The sequence below is a fragment of the Rattus rattus genome, chromosome 6 (genome assembly GCF_011064425.1).
Source record: "Rattus rattus isolate New Zealand chromosome 6, Rrattus_CSIRO_v1, whole genome shotgun sequence".
NCBI classification, from domain to species: Eukaryota; Metazoa; Chordata; class Mammalia; order Rodentia; family Muridae; genus Rattus; species Rattus rattus.
Window position 1 is genome coordinate 7331434 of NC_046159.1, and position 23668 is coordinate 7355101.

At 38.5% G+C, this 23668-nt stretch overlaps 1 protein-coding gene across 1 annotated transcript in view; it reads right to left on the minus strand.

Moving 5' to 3' along the window:
• Positions 1–13345: 13345 nt before the first annotated feature.
• Positions 13346–23668, minus strand: part of LOC116903125 (solute carrier organic anion transporter family member 1A4) — a 49444-nt gene continuing 39121 nt past the window's right edge. Inside the window, exons 11-15 of the mRNA XM_032905477.1 lie at positions 21687–21852; positions 21300–21472; positions 18037–18101; positions 16951–17068; positions 13346–15061 (exon numbers count right to left, since the gene is read on the minus strand). Of these exons, the coding sequence (XP_032761368.1) occupies positions 14866–15061; positions 16951–17068; positions 18037–18101; positions 21300–21472; positions 21687–21852 (718 nt within the window). The 3' untranslated portion in view covers positions 13346–14865. The remainder of the gene's footprint in view (positions 15062–16950; positions 17069–18036; positions 18102–21299; positions 21473–21686; positions 21853–23668) is intronic.

Sequence of the window (23668 nt, forward strand, 5' to 3'; positions counted from 1 at the left end):
AACATAGGTGTGCAGGCCAGTTTGGACCCTCTGGGGTACCTGGATTGACTTAAGGACATCATGATTAGAAATTTCTGCTAATGAGTCTGCCCTACATGAGAATTATTAATTCTGCCCTTTGGGCCAAAGTCCTGCTCAGGAGAGGAGATGCCCACAATGATTTTCCAAATCTATCACTGCTACCCTTACATACTGGTGCTATCTTCCATGAAGCTGCTTCTGTCTGTGCACATCGTGAGATCTGCAGATCTGCATTAGGTCAGGGATGGTCAAAGAGGTCTGGAGAAGGATGTGAGGGGTTTTTCCATACATTATCTCTTAGAGAGTTATCCCACCTATATAAGGAGTATTTCTGACCACAAGGAGATAGAAGGGAAGGAGGGACACCCAGTCGTCGCAAGTTTCTAAGGTTAATTTATTAAGGTCTCTTTAGGAGTCCAATTCATCCTCTCTACCTGATCTGAAATTTGGGCACAGTATGTACAATGAAGTACCTACTTGATTCCCAATGTTTTTGCTAAAGTTTGACTAACCTTAGAGAAAAGGTCTGGTCCATTGTCAGATCCAGGATTCACTGACAAATGAGGGAGAGGCAGTTTGGCTGCCTCTTTAGCCATCAGATCCGCTTCATGATTACCAATAGCCTCTGGGATTTGTCCCTGTTGGTGCCCAGAACAATGTACAATAGCCAATTTCTTTGGAAACTATAGAACACCTAGGTATGTATATAGGATCTCCTGATTGTTTTAAACTGTTTTCCTTCTTCAATCAATAGTCCTCTTTCATGATATATTACCCCATGTACATGTGCAGTGGTAAATATGTACCGACTATCAATATAGATGTTAACTACTTTGTCCTTGCCCCATTTGAGTGCCTCAGTGAAGGTTATTAATTCTGCCCTATGGGCCAAAGTCTTGCTCAGGAGAGGGGATGCCCATAATGCCTTTTTCAAATATCACTGGTGCCATCTTCTATGAAACTGCTTCTATCTGTGTACATGGTGAGACCTATGCTAGGCCAGGGATGGTCAAACAGGTCTGACTGGGTCCCATTTACATACTGCAGGGTTTCTAACAGTAATGTATCAGTGGGCTTTCAAGTCCAGATCAGGTAGCAGTGTAGCAGGTTTCAATGAGGTACAAGGGGTGGGGAGCAATGGAAACTCCAGAGTGGAAAAGCAATGTTGGGGGTACTTTTGAGAAATCAGTCTATAGAATGAGGAATCCTGTATGGGCTATTGTCACAGGCTGTCCTAAAATTAATTTGCATCTTAGTGAACAGGGTAGTAGCCACTATAATTCTCAGGTAGTTGGGTCATCCTGCCACCACTGGGTCAAATTTCATGGATGGGGAAGCCACTAATAATTACTAGGGACCCAAGATTTGTACCCAGCACCCATGTGGCAGTGACTTGCCTGTTGTCCACAAACCGATGAAAAGGCTTTGTCATGTCAGGCAGAGCCAGGGCTAGGGCAGATTTTAAGCCTTAGAGAGCTTTGGCATTTTCCTCAATCCATGTGAAAGTTTCTCCTGCCCTCTAGTGGCCTTGTAGACTGATTTAACTATGTCAGCAAACACCAGTATCTAGACTCTGCAGAAACTAGCTCACCCCAGGAATCCCCATACTTGGTGACTGGTCTTAGGTATCAAGCTTGAGAGGCTTTGTTGACCTCCCTTAGGCTAAAATCCCGAGTATGTTGCTTTAGATACACAAATCTGAGTCTTCTTGACTGAGACTCTATATCTTAGTCTTTGCAATGTTTCTAGAAGAGACCTGTTGTTTTCATGCACATGTCAACTTTTGTGGCAGCCAACAGTAAATCATCCACACACTGGAGCACTGAAACAGTTTCTTCTCTTGTATCTTCTATACCTTGGACTCTTTTCTACTTCTGTATTCTGTTTGTGATGCTTGTATCTGTTGTTCATGTTCTCTTCCCTAGGTTTTCCATCTCCAATATTTCCTCACTTTGTGTTTTTTTTAATGCTTATATTTCCACTTTTAGGTCTTGCCCAATCTTATTTATTTCCTTCACCTGTTTAATTTTCCTGTGTATATTTAAGAAATTAGTTTGTTTTCTATTTAAAGTTTTCTACCTGTTTGATTGTATTTCCCTGTGTTTCTTAAGAGATTTATTCATTTCCTTTTTAAAGGCCTCTATCATCTTTATAAGATTGGATTTAAGGTCATTTTCCTGTGCTTCAGCTGTGTTAGGGGGTCATATATTAGAAGTAAGGTTAGTTTGCTAACATATGTTAAAAGTTTGGATTTGTTTTTATATTTTTTGTTAAGAGATATTCTGGAGGATGGAATCCAAAGTGGTGGATGACATAGGAGTAGTGCATAGGTTAGGAGTTAAGAGAGTTGTATGAATGGACCATGATGGGGGATATTTTATTGAGGGCATAAATAAGGAGTGGAGATTAAAAACAAGTTCTAAAATAAGGTATTTATGGTTTGGGATGAGAGAGAATCCAAGTTAGGTGACTTGAGGAGAGCAAGGTTGAGTTTCAAAAGGCGAGTTATGGCAACCTTTGAAATGGAGGAAATTAAGGAATGAGTTACTGTTAGATTGTGTATCAGAGAGAAGACCATGATTGAAGAAGGAATTCATCTACTTACTGAAGCATTAGGGAGCGGGGCAATAAGGCAGGCCAGGTACATAGGGCCTTGAAGGGGACCATACCATATGGGAGCAGATCACAGGGTATATTAGGAGAGTAGCAGTGTTTATGGAGTGATGGTTTTAAACTATGCCAAAGGTTTGTTTAGGTTTCTGGCTGTCAATATGTGAGCATTGTATGATGATATGTGGTACTCCGGAAATGCTTAGATAAAAATGATTAAATGCTGGCTTTAAGGTCTGTGAGGCTGGTTAAGGGTAGAGAGTTTGGAGATGAAGGCAGAGGGGTCTTTGAGTGTAATAGAAAGGGATTCAAGATGTATTGCAAGGGAAATAACAGGATTGACCACAGACAGAGACAGAGAATAAGAGTACTTGCGGAATTTTTGGAGATTAAGAGATGTGATAGCATATTTGATTATTATACATAGAAAGACTAATTGTTAGCAAAATATAAAAGCTTAAATAGATCTTGCAGCTGTCAGATGTATTTAAAAAGATGCAGTTTGATGTGCCTCTAAAAGTCTCCATAGATAATAATGTTAAAGAATGGAACATTCTTTCCTTTTGTAAGGCAAGTTGCTTGGGAGAGGCCTTGTAGTAAGTCTTTGCTCTATGACTCAAGGCAAAGTCAGCTCAGTGGCCTTGAACTACTCCACTGTAAAGGTAAAATGCTTTGGACTCCTACTAACTTGGCTTGGATCCCCACCCCAACTCATGATGAGGACATGATTCAGCCTGCCAAGAATGTAGTTTAAAAACTAGAAATGTCTTTTATAAGCAATTAGATGTTTCATAGAGCTCTTTCTCTCTTGTTATCTTCCTTTTGGCTCAGAAGACCCTCATGGAAGAAGCTATTGATTTCCTACTTGGACTTGCAGGAATAACAGAGAAGCAGCTAGCAGAACACAGGTAAAAGTGTATTCTAAGAAAAAGTGCTAAAAAGTCCTCGCTGGTTTGGAGGAGTTCAAAAGAAAGGCAGACAACTTCAGTAGAATGACTCATACAGACATTTCTGAAAGAGATAGTTTACTTGTAGAATCGAGGTTATAAAAGATATTTTGTATATAGTTTAGAAAATATAGTTGCCACACTGAGCAAGCAGGTGCTAAATTTGGTTTATGCTTCCTGTAGAAATATGATTTATTCCTGTAGAACTGTGATATAGAAATAAGTAGAAATAATATTTCCTGTAGAAATATTGGTAGAAATATGAGAATTATCTCATAATGGTTACAGAGATAGAACATATAAATAAAGGCTGAGGGAAGGAGGAAGAGGAATGTAGGGGTATTTGAAATTTGCTTAGCATTCAGAAAAATATGTCTTTGCAAATGAATCATATGCTGCTTAAGACCAATGCTTATACCACCATAAAACTCTGAACAGACTTTCTCTGGAGAATTCAATCCTCTGATAAATTAAGTTCATTTCATAATCCCTTGTCTCTTTGGGTCCCACATCTCACTAGCCCTTTGGTTTATGTTGTGTTCTATTTTAATCCTTGTTTGATCAAATTTTTTAAATGACATATAAGTAACATTGTAAAGATCACTGCTAATCAGGTTCTTGTTCAATACCAAGCCATCCTTAGCATAGAGAGGCTGAGGAGTAAGGTGATACTTCACCATTATTAAATAAATCATGGGGAGATGTGGGAAATTATGATAATTAAGTTTGAAGTCTACTACTGTCCAGATATTATTCTGCACTTGGTGCATGATGGAGGACTCCCTTCATTCACAGGGCTTCTCTTTCTCTGAGCTTGTCTGGGGATTTTAATACCCCATCCCACATATCTCTACCTACAAAATGTTCATAGACTTAGTTTCAACATTCTCTCAAAAAGAGCATTTTTAGCTAGCACCTAAGATTTTTGAAATGCTTCCCCATGTTAATGAGTTATTTCAGAACCCTAAGCCTTCAGCCAATGACCTGTGCCCATCCTGTATGTTTCTATCCCCATCCTCCAAATTATATAAACCTAGAATCACCACAAAAAAAGTTGATCTCCCTTACTGCAAATAGTCCTGGTTTATCTTCATCACTGTACTTACTCACAGGGCATCTGAATTTCTGTCTATCATCTCTGCTCCCTTTGCCCTCGTGGACTCATATTGGCCAATGATCCCCAAAGGTAGGGAGCATCACAGCCAGTGTCCAAAGTGGGGCTCAAATCCACAACCCTGCATTTAAGATTTTTGCAGTGTGCCAGCAGAGCAAAACAGTTATTAGACATTCAAAGTATTCTTGTGGTTTCACCTTTAAAAATCTTTTCCTCAGGGACAGCAGGCTGCTCAAGGTAGCTGGGTATGCTCCAGAGGATTCAGTGGACAAGAAAGATGGCTGTAGACAGGGAATCTAACCTGTATGGTTCTGGATAAGCAGGTCTGATGAAGGTGAGTAGAGAGGTGGTGGGACAATGGAGGTGATGCAAGGATAACAGACTGCTCAGGGAAACTGGGCATGCTCCAGAGGACTCAGTGGACAGTGAAAATGAGTTCAGAAAGGGAATCTAATCTGTCGTACCTCAGACATGCATTGCTCATCTATCTTTCTACCTGTCCCCCAGTCTTTTCCTGAGATGCCTCCAGAGGCATTAAAGGCTGGGAGACTTGCACTGTCCCCTAAGTACCATTGTCCAACCCAAGGATACCTAGAAGATTCCTGCCACATCAGGATCATGGAAGTTATATCTCCTTCCAATACCGACTATAACAGGAACATCCAGGGCAAACAGATAGCTAAAGGCCTGTGAAAGAATGCAAAAGCCAGGCCAAATATACCACCTCCAGAGTACAGCTATCCTACTGCAGCAAACACTGGATTTAAAAAAAAAAGAAAAAAAAAAGAAAAAAAAAAGAAAAACCTTTCAGAATTACAGCAACTTCTCTACTGAAACTCTAAAAGCTAGAAGGGCCTAGACGGGTATCTCACAACCTCTAAAATCCACAGGTGCCAACCTAGAGTTACTATACCCAGCAAAACTCTCGATCACCATAGATGGAGGAAACAAAATAATTCAAGGAAAATAAACAAGTTTAAACAATATCTATACACAAATCCAACCCTACAGAAAATAAAAGAAGGAATAACCCAACCCAAGAATGTTAACGACATCCAAGAAAACACAGGAAATAAGTAATCCCGTATGTGAAGAAACAAGGGAAGCACAAGACACTAACACTAAGAACACTATACAAACCAATACCAAAAGAACAGGAATTAACAATAACTAGTCATTAATACCTCTCAACAACAATGGAATCAATTCCCTAATAAAAAGACATGGGCTTTGTCCATCATTCTGCTGCATACAAGAAACACATCAGCAAGAGAAATAGACATTACCTGAGAGTAAAGGGCTAGAAAAATGTTTTTCTAGCAAATGAACCTAAGTAAGAAGCTAGAATAACAGCTTTAGATATTAATAACTCTAATATCTAAAAGAGGCGTTCAACCAAAATTAATAAAAAAGACAGGGAAGGATATTTAATATTCATCAAAGGAAAAATCTACCAAGACTATATCTTAATACTGAGCATCTAGTCCCTAAACTTAAGAGCACCCACATTTGTAAAAGAAACATTGCTAAAACTCAAATCACACATTGAACACTACATGTTAACAGGAGGAGACTCCTGCTTCCCATACTCACCAATTGAAATGTCATCCAGACAAAAACTAAACAGAGAAATAATGAAACTGATGCTATGAATCAAATGGGCCAAACAGATTACTCAAACACAAAAGAATATATCTTCTTCTCAGAACCTCATAGATCCTTATCCAAATTTGACCATATAGTCCATCAAAAAGGAAGCCTCAATAGATACAAGAGAATTAAAATAATGCCTTGAATCTTATCAGACCACCATGATTAAAGCTGGACTTCAACAATGGAAACTCCAAAAGAAACATACTCATGGAAACTGAAAAGCTTTCCACTCAATGATCTCTGGGCCAGGGAATATATAAAGATAGAAATTAAGGATTTTCTAGAATTCAATGACAATGAAGGCACAATGAAAGCAGTGCTAGAGGAAAGCTCACAGTACTAAGTGCCTCCATATTTATATTAAGATGTTCTCATACCAACAATTTAAATGCACACATGAAAACTTTAGGAAAAAAATGAAGCAAGTACATAGAAGAGGATTAGAAGACAGGAAATAATAAAAAATCAAGGCAGAAATGAATAAATTAAAAAGAAAACAGTGGAAGGAATCATAACTGGTGCTTTGGTAAAATAAACATGCTAGAGAAACTTTTAGCCAATTACCAAAAAGTTAGCCAGACCGTATCCAAATGAACAAAATCAGAAAAAAGGGAGAGACAACTAGGAAATTCAAACAATTATTAGGTCTTACTTCAAAAGTATGTGCTCCAAAAAAAATTGGCAAATCTTAATAAAATGCATGATTTTCTAGACAGATACCACTTACCAAAGTTAAATTAAGATCAGATAAACTATTTAAACAGCCCTGTAATCCGTAAGTCACCATTAAACCTCTCTCAGCCTAAACAAACAAACAACAACAAAAAGCCCAGGGCCAGAGAGTTTTAGTGCAAAATTCTACCGGTCTTTCAAAGAAGAAATTATACCAAGATTACTCAAAGTATTTCACAAAATAAAAACAGATTGAACTAATTCTATGAATTCAAAGTTACCTGATACCTAAACCTTACAAAGCCTCAACAAAGAAAGAGAATTTCACAAAATTTCTCCTATGAATATTGATGCAAAAAATGCTCACAAAACTGAGTATGTAAGATATTCATAAACTGAATCCAGGAACACATCAAAAGCATCATCCATCATGATCAAGTAGGCTTCATCCCAGGGATGCAGGGATGGTTCAATATATGAAAATTCATCAATATAATCCACCATATAAACAAACTGAAAGAAAAGAATCATTTAATTATATCATTAGATGCTGGAAAAGCCCTTAATACAATTCAATAGCCCCCTCATGTTAAAGGTTTTATAGAGATCAGGGATACAAGGCACATACCTAAACATAATCAAAGTAACAAACAGCAAAGCAATAATAGCCAACATCAAATTAAATGGAATTCCACTAACTCAGGGACAATACAAGGTTACCCATTCTTTAACTATCTATTCTATGTAGTACTTGACATTTTAGCTAGAGCAAGGAGACAACTAAAAGCAGTTTAAGTGGATACAATTTAGAAAGAAAAAAGTCAAATTATTGCTATTTGTGGATGATATGATACTATACATAAGGAACCACCAAAATTCTACTGTATAACTCTTACAGCTATTAAACACCTTCGGCAAAGTAGCTGGATACAAAATTAACCAACAAGAATCAGGAGCTTCTTTATACAAATTTTACACAGGCCATAAAAATATAAGGGAAAGAACAATCTTCTCAATAACAACAAACATTATTAAATACCTTGAGGTAACTCTAGCCAAGCAAGTAAAAGGCCTATTTGACAAGAACCTCACTTTACTGAAGAGAAAAATAATGAGCAAGATACCAGAAGATAAAAAGATCTTTCATGGTTATAGATCTCTAGGATTAAAACAGTGAAAATGGACATCTTACCAAAATCAATCTACAGATTCAATGCAATTCCCATCAAAATATCCCAACACAATTCCATACAGACCTTAAAAGGGCAATTCTGAGCAATTCGGAACTTCATATGGAAAAATAAAAAACCTGGGATAACAAAACAATTCTGAACAATAAGAGAACTCCTGGAGGTATCATCATCCATGATTTGAAGCTAAACTACAGAACAGTAGTAATAAAAAACTGCATGATATTGGTATAGGAACAGACAGGTTGATCAATGGAATTGAAACAAAAATGGTGAAATAAGTCCATACACCTATGGACAGTTGAATTTGAAAAAGTAGGCAAAACCATACAATGGAATAAAAGAAAGCATCTTGAAAAAAACCTGTGCTGGTCATATAGAAGAAAGCAAATAGTTCCATATCTGTCACCCTGCAGAAATCTTATATACAAGTAAATCAAACACCTCAACATAAAACTGGATATACTAAATCTAATAGATTAGAGAGTGAGGAATAGCCTTGAACTCATTGATATAGGCGACAACTTCCAGAACAGAGCACCAGTGGCTTAGGATCTCATGAAACTCCAAAGGCAAAAGACACTATCAATAGGACAAAATGGCAGCCTACACATTGGGAAATGGTCTTTACCAGCTCTACATACAACAGAGGGCTAATATCAAAAGTTTATAAAGAACCCAAGAAATTAGAATTCAACCACCCAAGTAACCCAATTTTTAAAATGGCATACAGAGATAGACAGAGAATTCTCACCAAAAAATCTTGAATGGCTGAGAAGCACTTAAAAAATATTCAATGACTTTAGCCACCAGGGGAAATGCAGATAAAAATGACCCTAAGATTCCATCTTAGACACATCAGAATGGCTAGGATCAAAATTTTAAGTGAAAGTACATGCTGGTGAGGAGAGCAAGGGGAATATTCTTCCACTTCTGGTGGGAGTGCAAACTTGTATAATCACTTTTGAAAACAATTTGGCATTTCTCAGATAACTGGGATTGACTACCTCAAGACCCAGGTATACCACTCCTGGGCATATACCAAAAGCTAATCCATTAGACCACAGAACACTTGCTCAACTGTGTTCATAACAGCTTTATTCATGGAAACAACCTAGATATCCCTCGGCTGAAGACTTGGTAAAGAAAACATGGTACATCTACATAAGGGGTTACTATTCAGTGATTAAAAACAAAGACAAAATAAATTTTGCAGGCAAATGGGTGGAACTTGAGAATATCATCCTGGTTGGAGTAACCCAAAGGCAGAAAGACACATAGGGTATATACTCACATATAAGTGGACATTAGCCATAAAATGCATTACAACCATGCTATAAGTCATAGACTCAAAGAAACTGTGTAATAAGGATGTCCCAACGGAGGATGTATGAGTCTTACTCAGAATGGGGAACTAAATAGTTATTTGAGGTAGATAGAGGGAACTGGGTAGCAGAGTGGGTGAGGAGGGGAATGGGGAAGGTAATTGGGTGTGGGGAGAAGTGCAGCAAGAGAAGCCTGGGATTGAGAATGGATATGGGGTGGGGACATCTCTAGTGACTAGCTAGAGGCTTAGGATGGGAGAGGATATGGGGAGTCTACAGGGTGACCCTAGCTTAGATTCCTAACAGAGGGGGATATAGAGACTGAAATGGCTACTACCTCTTGTAGCCAGGAAAGATTTCCAGAGAAGGGTGTGGGACCTTGATCCATCCTTAGAACCCTTGACTCAAAATTTGTCTTGCCTACAAAATGTGCATAGATAAAGATGCAGCAGATACAACCTACCAGTGACTTGCTCAACTTGAGATCCATTCCATTTGAGAGAATGTAATGGCTATTCCTGGTTGTCAACTTGACTATATCTGAAATGATCTACAATTCAGAACTCGGGGGCTCACCTGTGATACAGATCTTGAGGCTGAAGACTTGGATCTTGGCATGGATATCTTAAGGCATAGTTGCCATGAAAAGCTTTGTCCCAGGCAAGGTAGTAAATTCCTTTAATCCCCAGAGACTGAGGCAAGGGGATCTCTGTTCAAGGTCAGCCTGAGATAAAGCAAGTTTCAGATCCAGGCATAGTACACACCTTTAATCTAGGCCACACTTTCTGCTGGAGGCCTACATAAGGACATTAGGAGAAGGGAGATTCACTCTTCTTTACATGCTTGCACTTACTTTCCAACTCATTTGTTTGAACCACTTCTACAAAAGACCAGCTGAAACAACTAGCTTTGTGGGACTAAGCAACTACCAAAGTCTTGGACTTCCCTTTCACAACTGACCATTGTTAGACTACAGACTGTAAGTCATCACAAAAAAATCCCTCAATATAGAATGATATTCCATAAGTTCTGTGACTCTAGAGAACCCTGACTAAGACAGAGTCAACTCCTGGCATTATTAATGATACTCTGCTATGCATATCTGTCTCCTGAGAGGTTTCATCTAGCAGCAGACAGATGCAAATGCAGAAATACACAGACAAATTTCAGGTGGAACCAAAGTAATCTTGTGGTAGAGTAGGGGGTAGAGATGAGGGAGAGTCAAGGACACCACAAGTAGAGCCACAGAGTCAAATAACCCGGGCCAATTAGGTTCCATGCAGGGAGCATACAGGAGCTGGAGTTAGACCACTATGCATTTGTAGCAAATGTGCAGCTCGGCATTTATCTGGTTCCCCTAACAAGTGGAATTGAGGTTTTCTTGGTCTCTGCTCCCTGCCATTGGATCCTATTTTGTCCTACTTATACTACTTTGTTGGTCTTCAGTGGAAGAGAGTATGCCCAGATCTGCTGGGAATAGATTCCCCAAGGTGGGAATGGTACCCAAAGGGGATGTACCTTCTGTATGCTTAGATTCTTCACATCCTACCTATGATAAATATTCTTCGATGCTTTAGCCTCCCTTCTAGCCCAGCACCCACTAAAGGTAGTGGGAAGGAATGGTTAATAGAGCAAAAGAAGATGTAGATCTGTTTAGAAATAGTTCTTTGGAACAAATCCAATCTGCTCAAGAAATCAGCAGCTGAGTTCACATGAGTCGGCAGTGGCAGCTTGATCCACTTTCAAACACCATTCACTAATCAGGAGTGGCAGGTCGATTCAGAAGAAACCTCGAGGCTCTGCCAATTGGCTGCATCTAAGGAGGTGGCAAGAACCTGCTAGACCACCACCAGAAGTCCTTTGATGGTGTTTCTCTCTACAAAGTCAAGACAAACAGTGACCCACAAAGAATGGCAAGGCGAACCAATATCATATAGTGTCATCAGCGAAGACAATGATGACCAGCAAAGAACGGTAAGGTGTACCAATGCCACACTGAGTAACCCACAGTCTGTTGGAATATACTTATATCCTTTCCAAACATCACAAGTTCTCTCAAGCATCCACACATGTACAACATTATGTACCATTCATCCAGACTACTTCCAGAAAAACAGCACAGGTCTGTCCTCAGCAAAACATCCTCTCATAAGAGAGTTTCCAGAAAAACAACACATGACACAAATGAGGTCTGCAAAGAAACCATATATTTCCACTTCACACTTCTCCAAGGAGAACGGTGTGTTATGAGCCCATAAAAGAAATTAAATTGAAAGACCAATGTATAGGCCTTTGTACTCCCTGCCTTTTCTCACAATGGCCCAGAGACAACCACTTGTGAGCTTGTAAACTTCTCATTGATTCCTTTGTAGTGAACTGAACTGTGCTAACAAACCCATGTGATAGTGAAATTCTATCATGCATGTTAAACGACACACAATTATTTCTTCTCCTTCCCTTCCCAATTCTTTTTCCATCTTCTGTGTTTGACAAAGGTGACTTTTTCACTTGCAGTGTTGGTTACATTGGGATTACCAATGACAAACTATTAGGTACTCTGTTGAGTTTAAATACAAAACAATGCTAAATGGAAAACTTTTCACCAGCAGGTCTCTATCCCTCTTCACTCTTCCCTCTTCCTCTCCTCTACTTCTATCTGCTGAGCTTTCAGACCCAGATGAGAATAAAGCTCAGAATAATGACCTACCTCCTCAGACCTCAGGGACACCAGGAGGACATCCCCAAGCACTCCATTGTCTATGTTTTTGGTCTGCATTCCCTACTAAGAAGTATAAACAAAGGACCCTTGCCCTTAGACTGCAAAATGACCTCCTTCACAAGGGTGACTCCCAGGCACTGGAATGTGCACATGAGCACAGGTATCTGGGAGGACAGAGGCATCAGATCACCCAAAACTGGGGTGGCAAGTGCTTGTGAGTCTCTTGATGTGGGCGATGGGAACCAAACTCAGATTCTGAGCAAGAGCAGCACATGCTCATAACCGCTGAGCCATCTCTCCATCCCCATGAGACTTTTCTTTTATAATACACATCAGCTAATTCAGGAAACCACAACAACCTTGGAGATAGCTGTAGAAAGCCTTTCAGTTATGCTGTCCACTTTCTCTTTGTTGTTATTTGGATTTACACCCCAACGGCTCCTGTGTTAAAATATTAGTCTTCAGCAAGGTGCCATTAAAGGAAACAATAAAATATGGGGCCTGTGGGGGAATGTAGGTGCATGGTGATTAGCCCTTGGAAGAGACAATAATGGTCCCCTGGCCCCTCCAATACCTTTCTCTTTGTTCTCCACCACTGTGACATCAGCAGCTTCCCTCCTGAGTCTCTTCCCCAAAGTGCTGTACAGGCACAAGTGCAAAGCAGCAGGGACAAATGATTGCAGCCTGAGACCTCTGGAAGCTTGAACAAAATATTAACTTCCTTCTTGAAAGTGGGTTGGCCTCAGTTCAAGTAACAGAAAGCTGTCGATATAACTCTACCACAAACAATCTGGTTCCCATAAAGAGCTATTGAGATTGTACCTGCCTTTATTCTGCTCTGGCCTATAGATATTCTCACTTCACTCTGCATAAATAACCATATATATATATACATACATATATATGTATGTATGTATATGTATATATATATATATATATATATATATATTCAAGCTATTCTCCTGAGCCACAGCTCTAAAACAACAGAAATGCTTCTTTTTCCTTAAAACACTTTGTTTTATCAACCGCAAAATAAGATGACTTCTGTATCAGTTACTTTTCACTGCTGCAATAAATAAAACACCACAACGTAACACATAAAAAAAGGAGTTTATTTTAACACATGACTCCAGGGATGGAAGTCCATGAAGGCAAGCACCAGGCCTGGTGGCTGGAGCAGGAAACCGTGATATCATCAACCAAAGCACAAAGCAGAGAGTGTACTGGAAGCAGGTGAGGCTTTTAACTTTCAACCCATCTCAGTGATTCACCTCTTGTCTTAGGGATGCACATCCAATCTTCCCTAAGCAGAGTCATTCATTAGAAACCAAGTATCCAAATGCCTATGCCTAGGAGGGATATTTCTCATTAAAACAACCACAACTTGATTTTATTTTTGATGTGTACCTTCACGTTTATGAGCTATAATTTTACAGCAAAAGTCAGTCTTAAAACTTTTAATGCTTTTTTTTATTAATTGATTTGCAATGGGGCATGCACAATTAAAAAGAGATATGGCACAACTTGTGAGAGTTTGTTCTCTCCTTCACGTTGATCCCAAGGATCACAACAACCTTGTCAGGTTCAGTGGCAAACAGTTCTTTCCATCGAACTTTCTATCTGGTCCCTCTTTAAAGGTTTTATTCTAAGTTTATTATGAATGTTAATAAACATGTGCTCCATGGCTCTTGAATAGAATGAACACTAAGCCATTGAAGCTCCCTGAATATGAGAATAGCCTTTTAGAATATCTGATGATGTGTCTGGACTTAAGTTATTTTTATTACCTTATTGGTTTACCCTACCTTGTGGTTGAACCTGGGGCCTCACATACATTAGGTAATAACTATTCCACTGAGATACAGCCCATCTCTACAAGGAGCCTTTGAAAGGACTAGTTTTCCCCTACTCTTGATTTTTAAAAAAGTTTCATGACCAGCTTTGAATTGTTAGAGAAAGAGTCCCAATCATCTTTGCTACATGATTGGTTAACAACCTGATTAAAGTTTTCAGTGACATATGCGAAATGATCAACTGTGTGACAGAAGTAATGATAGAAGGGACTGAAAACAGGGGATGGCACACTCTGAAGAGTCTAATCTTAGAAGTAAAAGAGAGTTACCACTCTTAAGTACACAACGACAGATGCAGAAGTTTTGCTCACGCAGAGGATAAATCAAAACAAACTAACTCAATGTGGCTTAACCAAGATGTATATTTTGATCTCTAAATATCTCCAGCATCAGCATATAAATTAAAAACATCTAAATGATATTTCTGCAATAGGAAAGTTTCAAAGATATTTGAGGATGTGTGGGAAACATCCACTTCCCTTGATTGAGTTAAAAGAGAACATGCTGGTTGAAAATGAAGGCAGCTTTAAGGTTAAGGGTGAAGACCACTATAGAAGTTTTCCCTGGGAAAGTCTTTAGTACTATGTCAGCCTTCTGAAAATGCTACCAGTAAATGATTTTATCATGGGTGAAGTAATTTTGACAGCCTTATGGATAACCTAAGAGTTCCAATTGTATCTCTCATGATTCAAAACTAGTGAAGTGTACATTCTCTTCATGGCCTTGCATAGGGCAGTAGAAAACTCATTACAGCTTCATTTTCAGTCCTCCGTCACTTTCGACCTTAGGACTTCTGTGCACTCACTTTCCTTCAAGGTGAGCTTCATCTCCGCATGATCAGTTTTTGAAGACTCAATGTCCCCAGGGAACTGGAATTTCCTCATAAGTCTTAGAATGAAGAAGGCGGGGACAAAGCTTGCTCCTCTTAGTGCAGCAGGCAATCCAAGGTAAAGGCGCCTACAGAAAATAACTAATCTGTATTAAATCTTAGTGTGTTCAGTGAAGGTCAATTTGGAATATTCTTACAGATCATCATTTATGCTTTAAAGAAAAATATTACGTGATTATTTTTCCCATGTACTTTATACAGTCTGTTTTGGTGAGTTATTAATTCTGTTTGTGAAAATGTTGAAAACATTATCTGTCATAGAAGTTTAAATGTGTTTTCTTTTCTGGGGGGGTGTGTGATGGCTGGTATTGTTGTCAACTTGACTGGATTTAGGAACATTATAGAGACACTTCCCTGGGTGTGTCTGTGAGAATATTTTTCAGAAAGTTTTAGCTGACAATGGATTTCTACCATGAACGTGAGCACCGTGCTCTGAACTTCTAATACCTGGAGCTCCCGGACAGAGCATTTACAGCATGACCAGGCTCCTCCACTCCAGCACCATGCCTCCGCTGTCGTTATTGCATGTTCTCTTATATACTGAGCCAGTGAAGCTCTATAGCAAGTTAAGGCAACTCTTCTATTCTATTGGCTCAACATTTGATCACACATGCATAAAAGACTGCAAAGTCACTTTTCAAGTTTGCTTTTCTTTTCAGCACTTGTATGTTGTGTTACAACAGTGAGTTTTTTGAGCTATTGAAATCCTTGTGTATCTAAAATTAGTCATATTCATCATTTTATATACTAGTAGATAGTTTTCACGCTTAGTTTTGCATATATAGTGATCAACTTATAGTATTTTGTATTCTTTTTATCTATGTATACGTGTTGGGTCTCGGTAGTAGGTATGTGTTAATGAATATTGGATATCTGTGAACTTGGAGTAAAGGAAGTTCTGATTTCCATAATTTGGGTTATGGGGAACAAACTCATGCCCTACACAGGAACAATATGTGCTCATAACCCCTCAGCCATCATCTTTTTAGCCTTTTTATTCTTTTATTTGATGATCTTGTTCAGTTAAAGTATGAAGTCTGCACAAACTTCCAGAAATAGATTAGCTAATTTTCCCTTTCCCCCTTCTTAGAACAACTTATAGAATAACTTGTATACAGTTATAAACACATTTTCTTTGTAAATTGGATAAAATATACCTTAAAATCTCTGTACCTAATATGAGTAGGTTAATAGATATTTTGACATATGCACATTTATAAATAACTATGAATGTATTCCAAAATCATTCTACTGAGCCAATATTGTGTTCCTGAGGCAAGTAACCACTAAGTGAAGTTGGGAATTACAGGTTTCCTAAACTGATACTGGCAGTCAAATTTAGACAGCAGGTCCCATCTCAAGATAGCTTCTGGTTACAGCACTCAGCATGATTTTTTTTAACTGAGTGGGTGCTACAGATATTTGAGGCTTCACATCTAGTCAGGTTGCAAGCAGGAGAGAGCTATGAAGTTTCCAGGAGGTAGAATGACAGATATCATGCTGACTCTGTTGTCCCAACCCCTGAATAAGGGAAGAGTCCCTACTCTCTGTCTATAGATATAAGTTGGTAGGAGCTGAGAGATTTGTTCCCATTTACAGCATCTTGTCCCGTGTCTTTGTGTCTAGTTGTCATTTTCTTTTTAATCTCTGTTTTCCTGCCATTCTAGGTCAGCTGAAGATGAAGGTCTCCTCTTCTGCTCTAGAGCCTCTACACAGAGACCCTAATTTCATGCATGCACACGCGCACGCACACACACACACACACACACACACACACACACACACACCAAGTTCTTTTGAAATAATGGAAGGTATTAAAGTATAAAAATAAGAGAGTTGTACCATCCATATCCATTCTGAAAATGAAGCCAAATATAATCTTATCACTAAAGAGCATGTTATATATGAACAGAGACATTTTATACACTATAAGATTAGATCTCAAAGTTATATTTACCTGAAGCTGTTTATGTCATACATCCTGCATGCCCCTGGCTCACCACATTTCAGGGTTCCCCAATGTAAACAGGTTCTGTCTATCAAAGCGCCAAAGTAAATGGGTGCAGGAATGCCAGCTGCAATGAAAAGAGAAAGAAAAACAGCTCATTGACAGGAAGAAAGAAAAGAAATGTTTTTCATTTTATTTGGAAGTACTTTAATTTCCCTATTTTTTTAAAAAAAAGAACACATAAATTATGAATCAAATGCTCTAAATATACTTTTATAAATTATAAACTAATGTAAAGTTTCTAGATTTAGAAACAAGAAGTGCAGACTATGTGCAAGATGAGAAGAATGTATTCATTGAGCTCATAATCATGAACCTCATGAATTTTCATAAATGTCTTAGTTGGTTTTTGTTATGTCCATCTAACATAACCATTTCCTTCTCATTTTATTCTTGAATCTACTAAAAGATGAAAAGTGTAGCTAAGTTCAGGTAAGTTCTTTAAAGTTCATCTCTAAAGTTACTTCGTTCTCAAACTAATTACAAGTGGTCAGTTCCAAACATAAGTGCTTCAAACAGAAATTCAGGTAAAGTCTGCAGAGCATTCTTATGCTAATGGTGTTACCAAGTCCTTGGACTTCCTGAATGTGGTTAGTTGGGACATTGAAGATCCAGAGAGAAGCTATCTCTCTCATTGATTATTCATTGCCCATCCATGTATCTGAGTTATTTCCATAACTTCTACCCTCCCAAACACTAGGAATGCTATCAGATATCATCTGAGCCTACAGCACAGAACTCCACATTCTGCTGTAACCAACCTATCAGATGCTTTCAAAGATATATTTGAGAAGTGCTTTATTGATGACTCTGTTCTCCAACTACAAACATCAACATCTGTTACTGTGTTGGAACCTGTAATTGTGTGACCCATGTTGACTCATATTTGATTTAAAAATAAGCCCCCTTATTCCCTTTCATATTAGATCTGTGTTTTTGGCTAATAATATAGATGTTATTCTTTTATTCAAAGAAAAGTAATTGATTTACTAAACATTCAATCTCCATCTAATGTATGGGGGAAATTTTTCATACCTAATATTCTTATGCAAAATGCATGTAACCCAACTCCAAGTGACTTCTCTTCAGACTTGATACACCTGAAAAATAAATAAATACATACATACATATGTAAAAGTTTATCATGCCAGTCCATATCTGCCTTAGCACCCTTCCAATGACACAATTCTAATAGTTAAAACTTTTCATCCTGAAGTAAGAATGATATTGCCTTACCTTTGTAAAGTCTACACAGAAAAAGGAGAGTAAGGACTTCTGAAAGCTGGTCCCTGACCTCCACACATCTAAAGGAGGGCTAAGCCCTTTAACAGTTAGTCATTGTCTACTAACCTAGGTAAATTATTTTTCTGGTTACCGTGGCAACCACCAGGCTATACTCACTTTAATGGACCCCAAACAAATTAAATATTACCACAAACAAATTAAATATTTATATTCTTAAGTTGTTGGCCAGGCATTTTTTCATGCTGATAAAAAGTGCTAATAAATGTTATATAAAAATTCAAAATAATTGTAGAGGTGATTCCATAGACAAGCAGAGAAAAAAAATCATTGTGGAGGCTATGACATTCAGAAAAAGACTTGGTTATACAGAGCTGACAACTTTAGATAATTGTCTCTCCTCTATCTACAGAAAAAGACAAGATAATTTCAGTAATTACACATGAAAGAGAGGGCTATAAAGCAGTCAGGATAAAAAATATTCTTGGGAAGCTCTTTTAAAATATGGTCTTTTCCCACCAAATACACCTTTAGTTAAAAATAGCATAAGTATTGAGATTTCCTTTTGGATGCAATTCCATGAAAGAGTCCATGAAAACAGAATAGATTAGAAGAGCAATGTTAGCTTCCAAATAGTAGCATTATATCATCCATTATTCTTATCACAATCATTGAATTCGACAAAGAAAAAAAGAACAAGTAAAAAACACAATTTCAATAGACCTTAACCTTGTTACAAGAACTTACATTAGGGCCTATGAGATGGCTCAGTGGATAAAGTTGCTTGCCACCAAGCTTGAAACACTGAGTTCAATACCCGGAACCCACATACTGGAAATAAATTCAACTCCTGTGATCTGTCTCTTCATTTTAACAGGCATGTCAGGGCATGTGAATACACACAAACACATGCACACACACACACACACACACACACACACACACACACACACACACACACACACCCCACTCGTGCACATGAACAAAGACACTAACTTATACACAAACTGTTTTAAGTAATCATACATTAAAACAATGATGAGCCATGTTTTTACACCCAGTGGGTACTTCAGAAAGTAAGAGAATTGTGAACATGAGTGAGGGACTGAAGTGTGAACAGGCACGCAGCAGATCTGAGAACATCTCTACAGAGTGTGTTTGGATATTCTAACAGGAGAGTTCAGCTGCTCATGTGCCCTTCACCTATGACCCTCATCCTCTATGAAGAAAAGACCTCATTATCAACTGAGCCTGCAGCTTTGCAGCTGAGGCACCTGGAGTAGTGAGGGAGAAAGGAGACATCATTTAGCCCCATCAGCTGAATCTGTCTGGCAGGTGATGGGGTGACTTATGTCACAGCCAAATGTCCCTCATTTGTAAGTCTAAGTCTTAAACCTTATTCACTAGCAATACTTGGTTCCTTTTTCTAGCCATGAACCCATGAACAAAGCATATACTGCATCTCCATTTCTAGAAATCAAGAATATAACAGCTTACACTGGAAAATGAATACATAAGGTCATGTTTATTTTAGTGAGTTGTATATTGGGTAGAATCTGGGGAGAAAGGAAGAAGAAACAAGGAAAAGGAGGGGACAGGAGAAGAGAGGAGAAGAAAGAAGAGAAGAACAGAAGTGAGGGAAGAACAGAAGTGAAGCAAAGAAGACAGGAGGAAGGGATATGAATAAAGCAGAGGTGAGAAGGGGTTCAAGGTGGGTAGGGAATGTGGGCAAGAAAATGGAAAAACACAGGGAAAGGGAATGAAAAGTGAGAAGCTTGGTCCAGTCTACAAGGATAAACTTTATGAATGACACATGCAGACTAACTCAACTTTGCTTCTAAATTCCAGTAAGACCAGAAAAGGGGGACTGAACCCTTTCACATTGTAAGTGGGTATGAAGTTTTTAGAACTGGAGAAACACCTCCTTACAACAGAAAACTGTGAAACATATCTCTGAGACTTCCTTGCTTTTTGGCAGGGAGTTGAGTGTCAATCATTGACTTCATGTACCTCCTCTTTAGAGAGTATGTTACTGCATTCTGTTATTTTTTTGTTGTTGTTGCTGCTGCTGCTGCTGTTGTTAATGATAGATTGAGAGCAGGATGTCAAAGGAACCTAGAGCTTTCACACACACAGAGTTTTACTCTCTGCAAGTCAGTTAGCTGAGCCCTAGGAAATGAGTGCCGGGTAACTACTCTCAGAGTCCAGAACGAGACATCCATTCATTCATCCTTAATAATGGGAGAAAGCAGGAAATGACAGGAGAGAAAGTTACAGTAAACCTTAAGCTATTGTTAAATTTAGCAGTGCCTAGTAAAGCAGTGCTTAGAGTCCACATAAATGTATGTTAAGGCATTAAGACTCTAGAACCATGGCTCCAAGTGCCTTTTTTGGGAAAAGGAATTTAATAATGATTAAAAACATCTAAATGACATTGATGGGGTGGCTCAGGGGGTAAGGGAAATTTTAATGACACCAGTTCAATCCCCAGAAGTCAGGAACATATGGAAAAAACATTTCAGTGGCATGCATCTGTGGCAGCATTCTCACAGTGAAATAGGAGTAGCCAACAGAATTGCTTGGGCACCAGGTATACTGGAGTGCACAGGATTGCTTAAGGTAAAAAGAAGTCTTGATGACTCAAGTTCAGTATTGAGAGCCCAGGAATATACATAAAAATGTTAAAACATGAAAGGCCAATTCAGCGGCAGGCATCTGTAATCCAAGCATTCCTTCAGGGGAACAGGAAGAGCAAACAGGATTGTTTGGGACCTTGGGACCTAGGGATGCTGGAGTACACAGGCAGCACAGCAGCAGAAATAAAAAGAGAGATCCTGCCTCAAATACAAGGTAAAAGTAGAGAATGGATTCCCCAACATTGTCTTCTGACCTCCCTGAATTCTTTGTGTCACAAAACAGCTCACATTGTACAAGCACACCACACATAACACTACACACACACACACAAACACACACACACACAGACACAGACACACACACTTGCATATGTACATACTAAGAAGGGCAGAGAGAAATATAAATGAGTTATTTGTTACCTCAGAAGAACCATATACCCTGGAATGCCTGCCAGCGAGTATATGAAACAGCCAAATATTGCTATGATTAAGAAGTACTGCAGCCTGTTGGCACAGTCAGGGCCTTTGTTACACAGCCCCAGGACTGCGGACGAGTTTCCCGATGACTGAATGCAGCTGCAATTCTGAAACACCTGTCACAAAAACCAAACCAAACCAAACAAAACATAAATCTAGGAATTTTAAGGTGAAGCATGTGTATACAGAGTAGACTGAGTTGTTCACAAAAAATATTAATCTATTTTAAGGTCAGATTACATTTTTCTTTTTAGAAGATGAAGGCTTGGGTCATAGTACATATTAATTCAGTACACAAAATACCAGCCCAAACACTGAAAGGACATTTACCATGTTGGTTCCTGTTCCAACAGACTTCTCACAGCCTGCAAGGCAGGCTGACATGTATGCTAGGCCATTGTCTCCACACACTGGATCCCATGTGTTCGTTGAGCAGTTACACCTTGTGTTACAGTCAGCAAGGACCTTGTTCTCCACATATAGTTGGTGCTTAACTCTAAAATGAATTGAAATAATGTTATGGATACTAAAGAACTGCCCAAATACTTTAAATTTTCTCTTCATCTCAGCATTTGCATGTGTGCATGTGTGTGCACGCACACACACACACACACACACACACACTCAGGCAGAGACATAGAGAGACAGAGACAGAGACCGAGAGAGAGAGAGAGAGACAGAGACAGAGAGACAGAGAGACAGAGAGACAGAGAGAGGAGGAGGAGGAAGAAGAGGAGGAGGAGGAGAAGGGGAAGGAGGAAGAAGAAGAAGAAGAAGAAGAAGAAGAAGAAGAAGAAGAAGAAGAAGAAGAAGAAGAAGAAGAAGAAGAAGAAGAAGAAGAAGAAGAAGAAGAAGAAGAAACATATTATCATGCTTCATCTTTGTCTCCCAGAAACAAAAATCATCCATATATCAACATGTGGTCTCTATACTATGTTTTTGGCCCAAAGTTATCTGCTCCAGTGGTTGCATGACTGCTTTTTAAAATTACTTCCAAAACAAACATTAAGTGCCTATCTTATGAGAAAATACAGTGCTTTTAGAGCTGAATTGAGGAGGGCTAATCTCTTATTGATTTGCATGGTGGGAAATAATGAAAGAGTGTTAGCTTGAACAAAACCTGCAATTTTCATTTATAAGATAGACGCTGTATTTAGCTCCCAAAACAGAGTCATTTGAATAACCAAGATGCTCTTATAAGAAAGTGTCCAACAGTGACAATGAGATTTAAACAGGTAAATGTGGGAATCCAAAGGCTGAATTTAAATCATTTTCCTAAAACACAGTGTGGAGCCAGCATGATTGGAGATGGACTCAGTATGTAAAATTCTACGATGGGGGTCTTGGAGCCATTTTCTTTCAATACACTAATCCCTACTGCATTCCAATTTGTATCTCTTCAAAGTCAATGGAAAAATCCATATTTTAAAGGAGATCCAAATCCAAATCATGTATATGTATATGATGTATATGCATATGATATGTATGTATATATGCATCTATATCAGATATAAATATATATGTATTTACTCATGATTTTATATTAGAAATTATTCTAATCTTATAATTCTTAAGAATTTTGAAAGGAATTTTAGTTTTTACTTTTAATTCAAATTAGTTTTAATCTCTTTTTCTGTGTCTGTGTCTCTGCTTCTGTTTCTCTGTTTCTGTCTCTCTGTCTCTGTCACTTTCTGTCATGTGGGGTGTGTGTGTGTGTGTGTGTGTGTGTGTGTGTGTGTGTGTGTGTGTGTGTGTGTGTATTGTACAGCAACATGAATGTGGATGTCAGAAGATAATCTTTCACCTTGTTGGAGACCAAGTCCCCTGTTGGTCACTGCCACAAAGAGCAGACTAGTAGGCTCATGAACTTTCAGGCTTTTGTGCCTGTGCCACTTAGCTCACTGTAGGAACAGTGGGGTTACAGATATTCTACCATCAAGCATTACATGGATTCTGGGCATCTAAGCTCAGGTCCTCCTGCATACTCAGAGAACTCTTGATTATTGAATCATCTCTCTAGTTCTTTGAAAGGAACGTACAGGTATAGGTTCTATTTCATTTTAACTGATTGGTTGAGTATATAACTGTTTCCTAAAATAAGGTTTAAAATTCTCATGCTAATACACAATATGACCAGACATCCCTTGAAACCCAAAATCTAGAACCACAGAGTACATGAAATATAACTATCCCAGTGCCATACAAAAATGCATATATTAATTGACTTACCATGAGTTACTTTTAATTATGCTAAATTTGAGACTACTGTAGAAACCCATAAAGGCTTACTAACTCAGATAGTTAACTTTAAA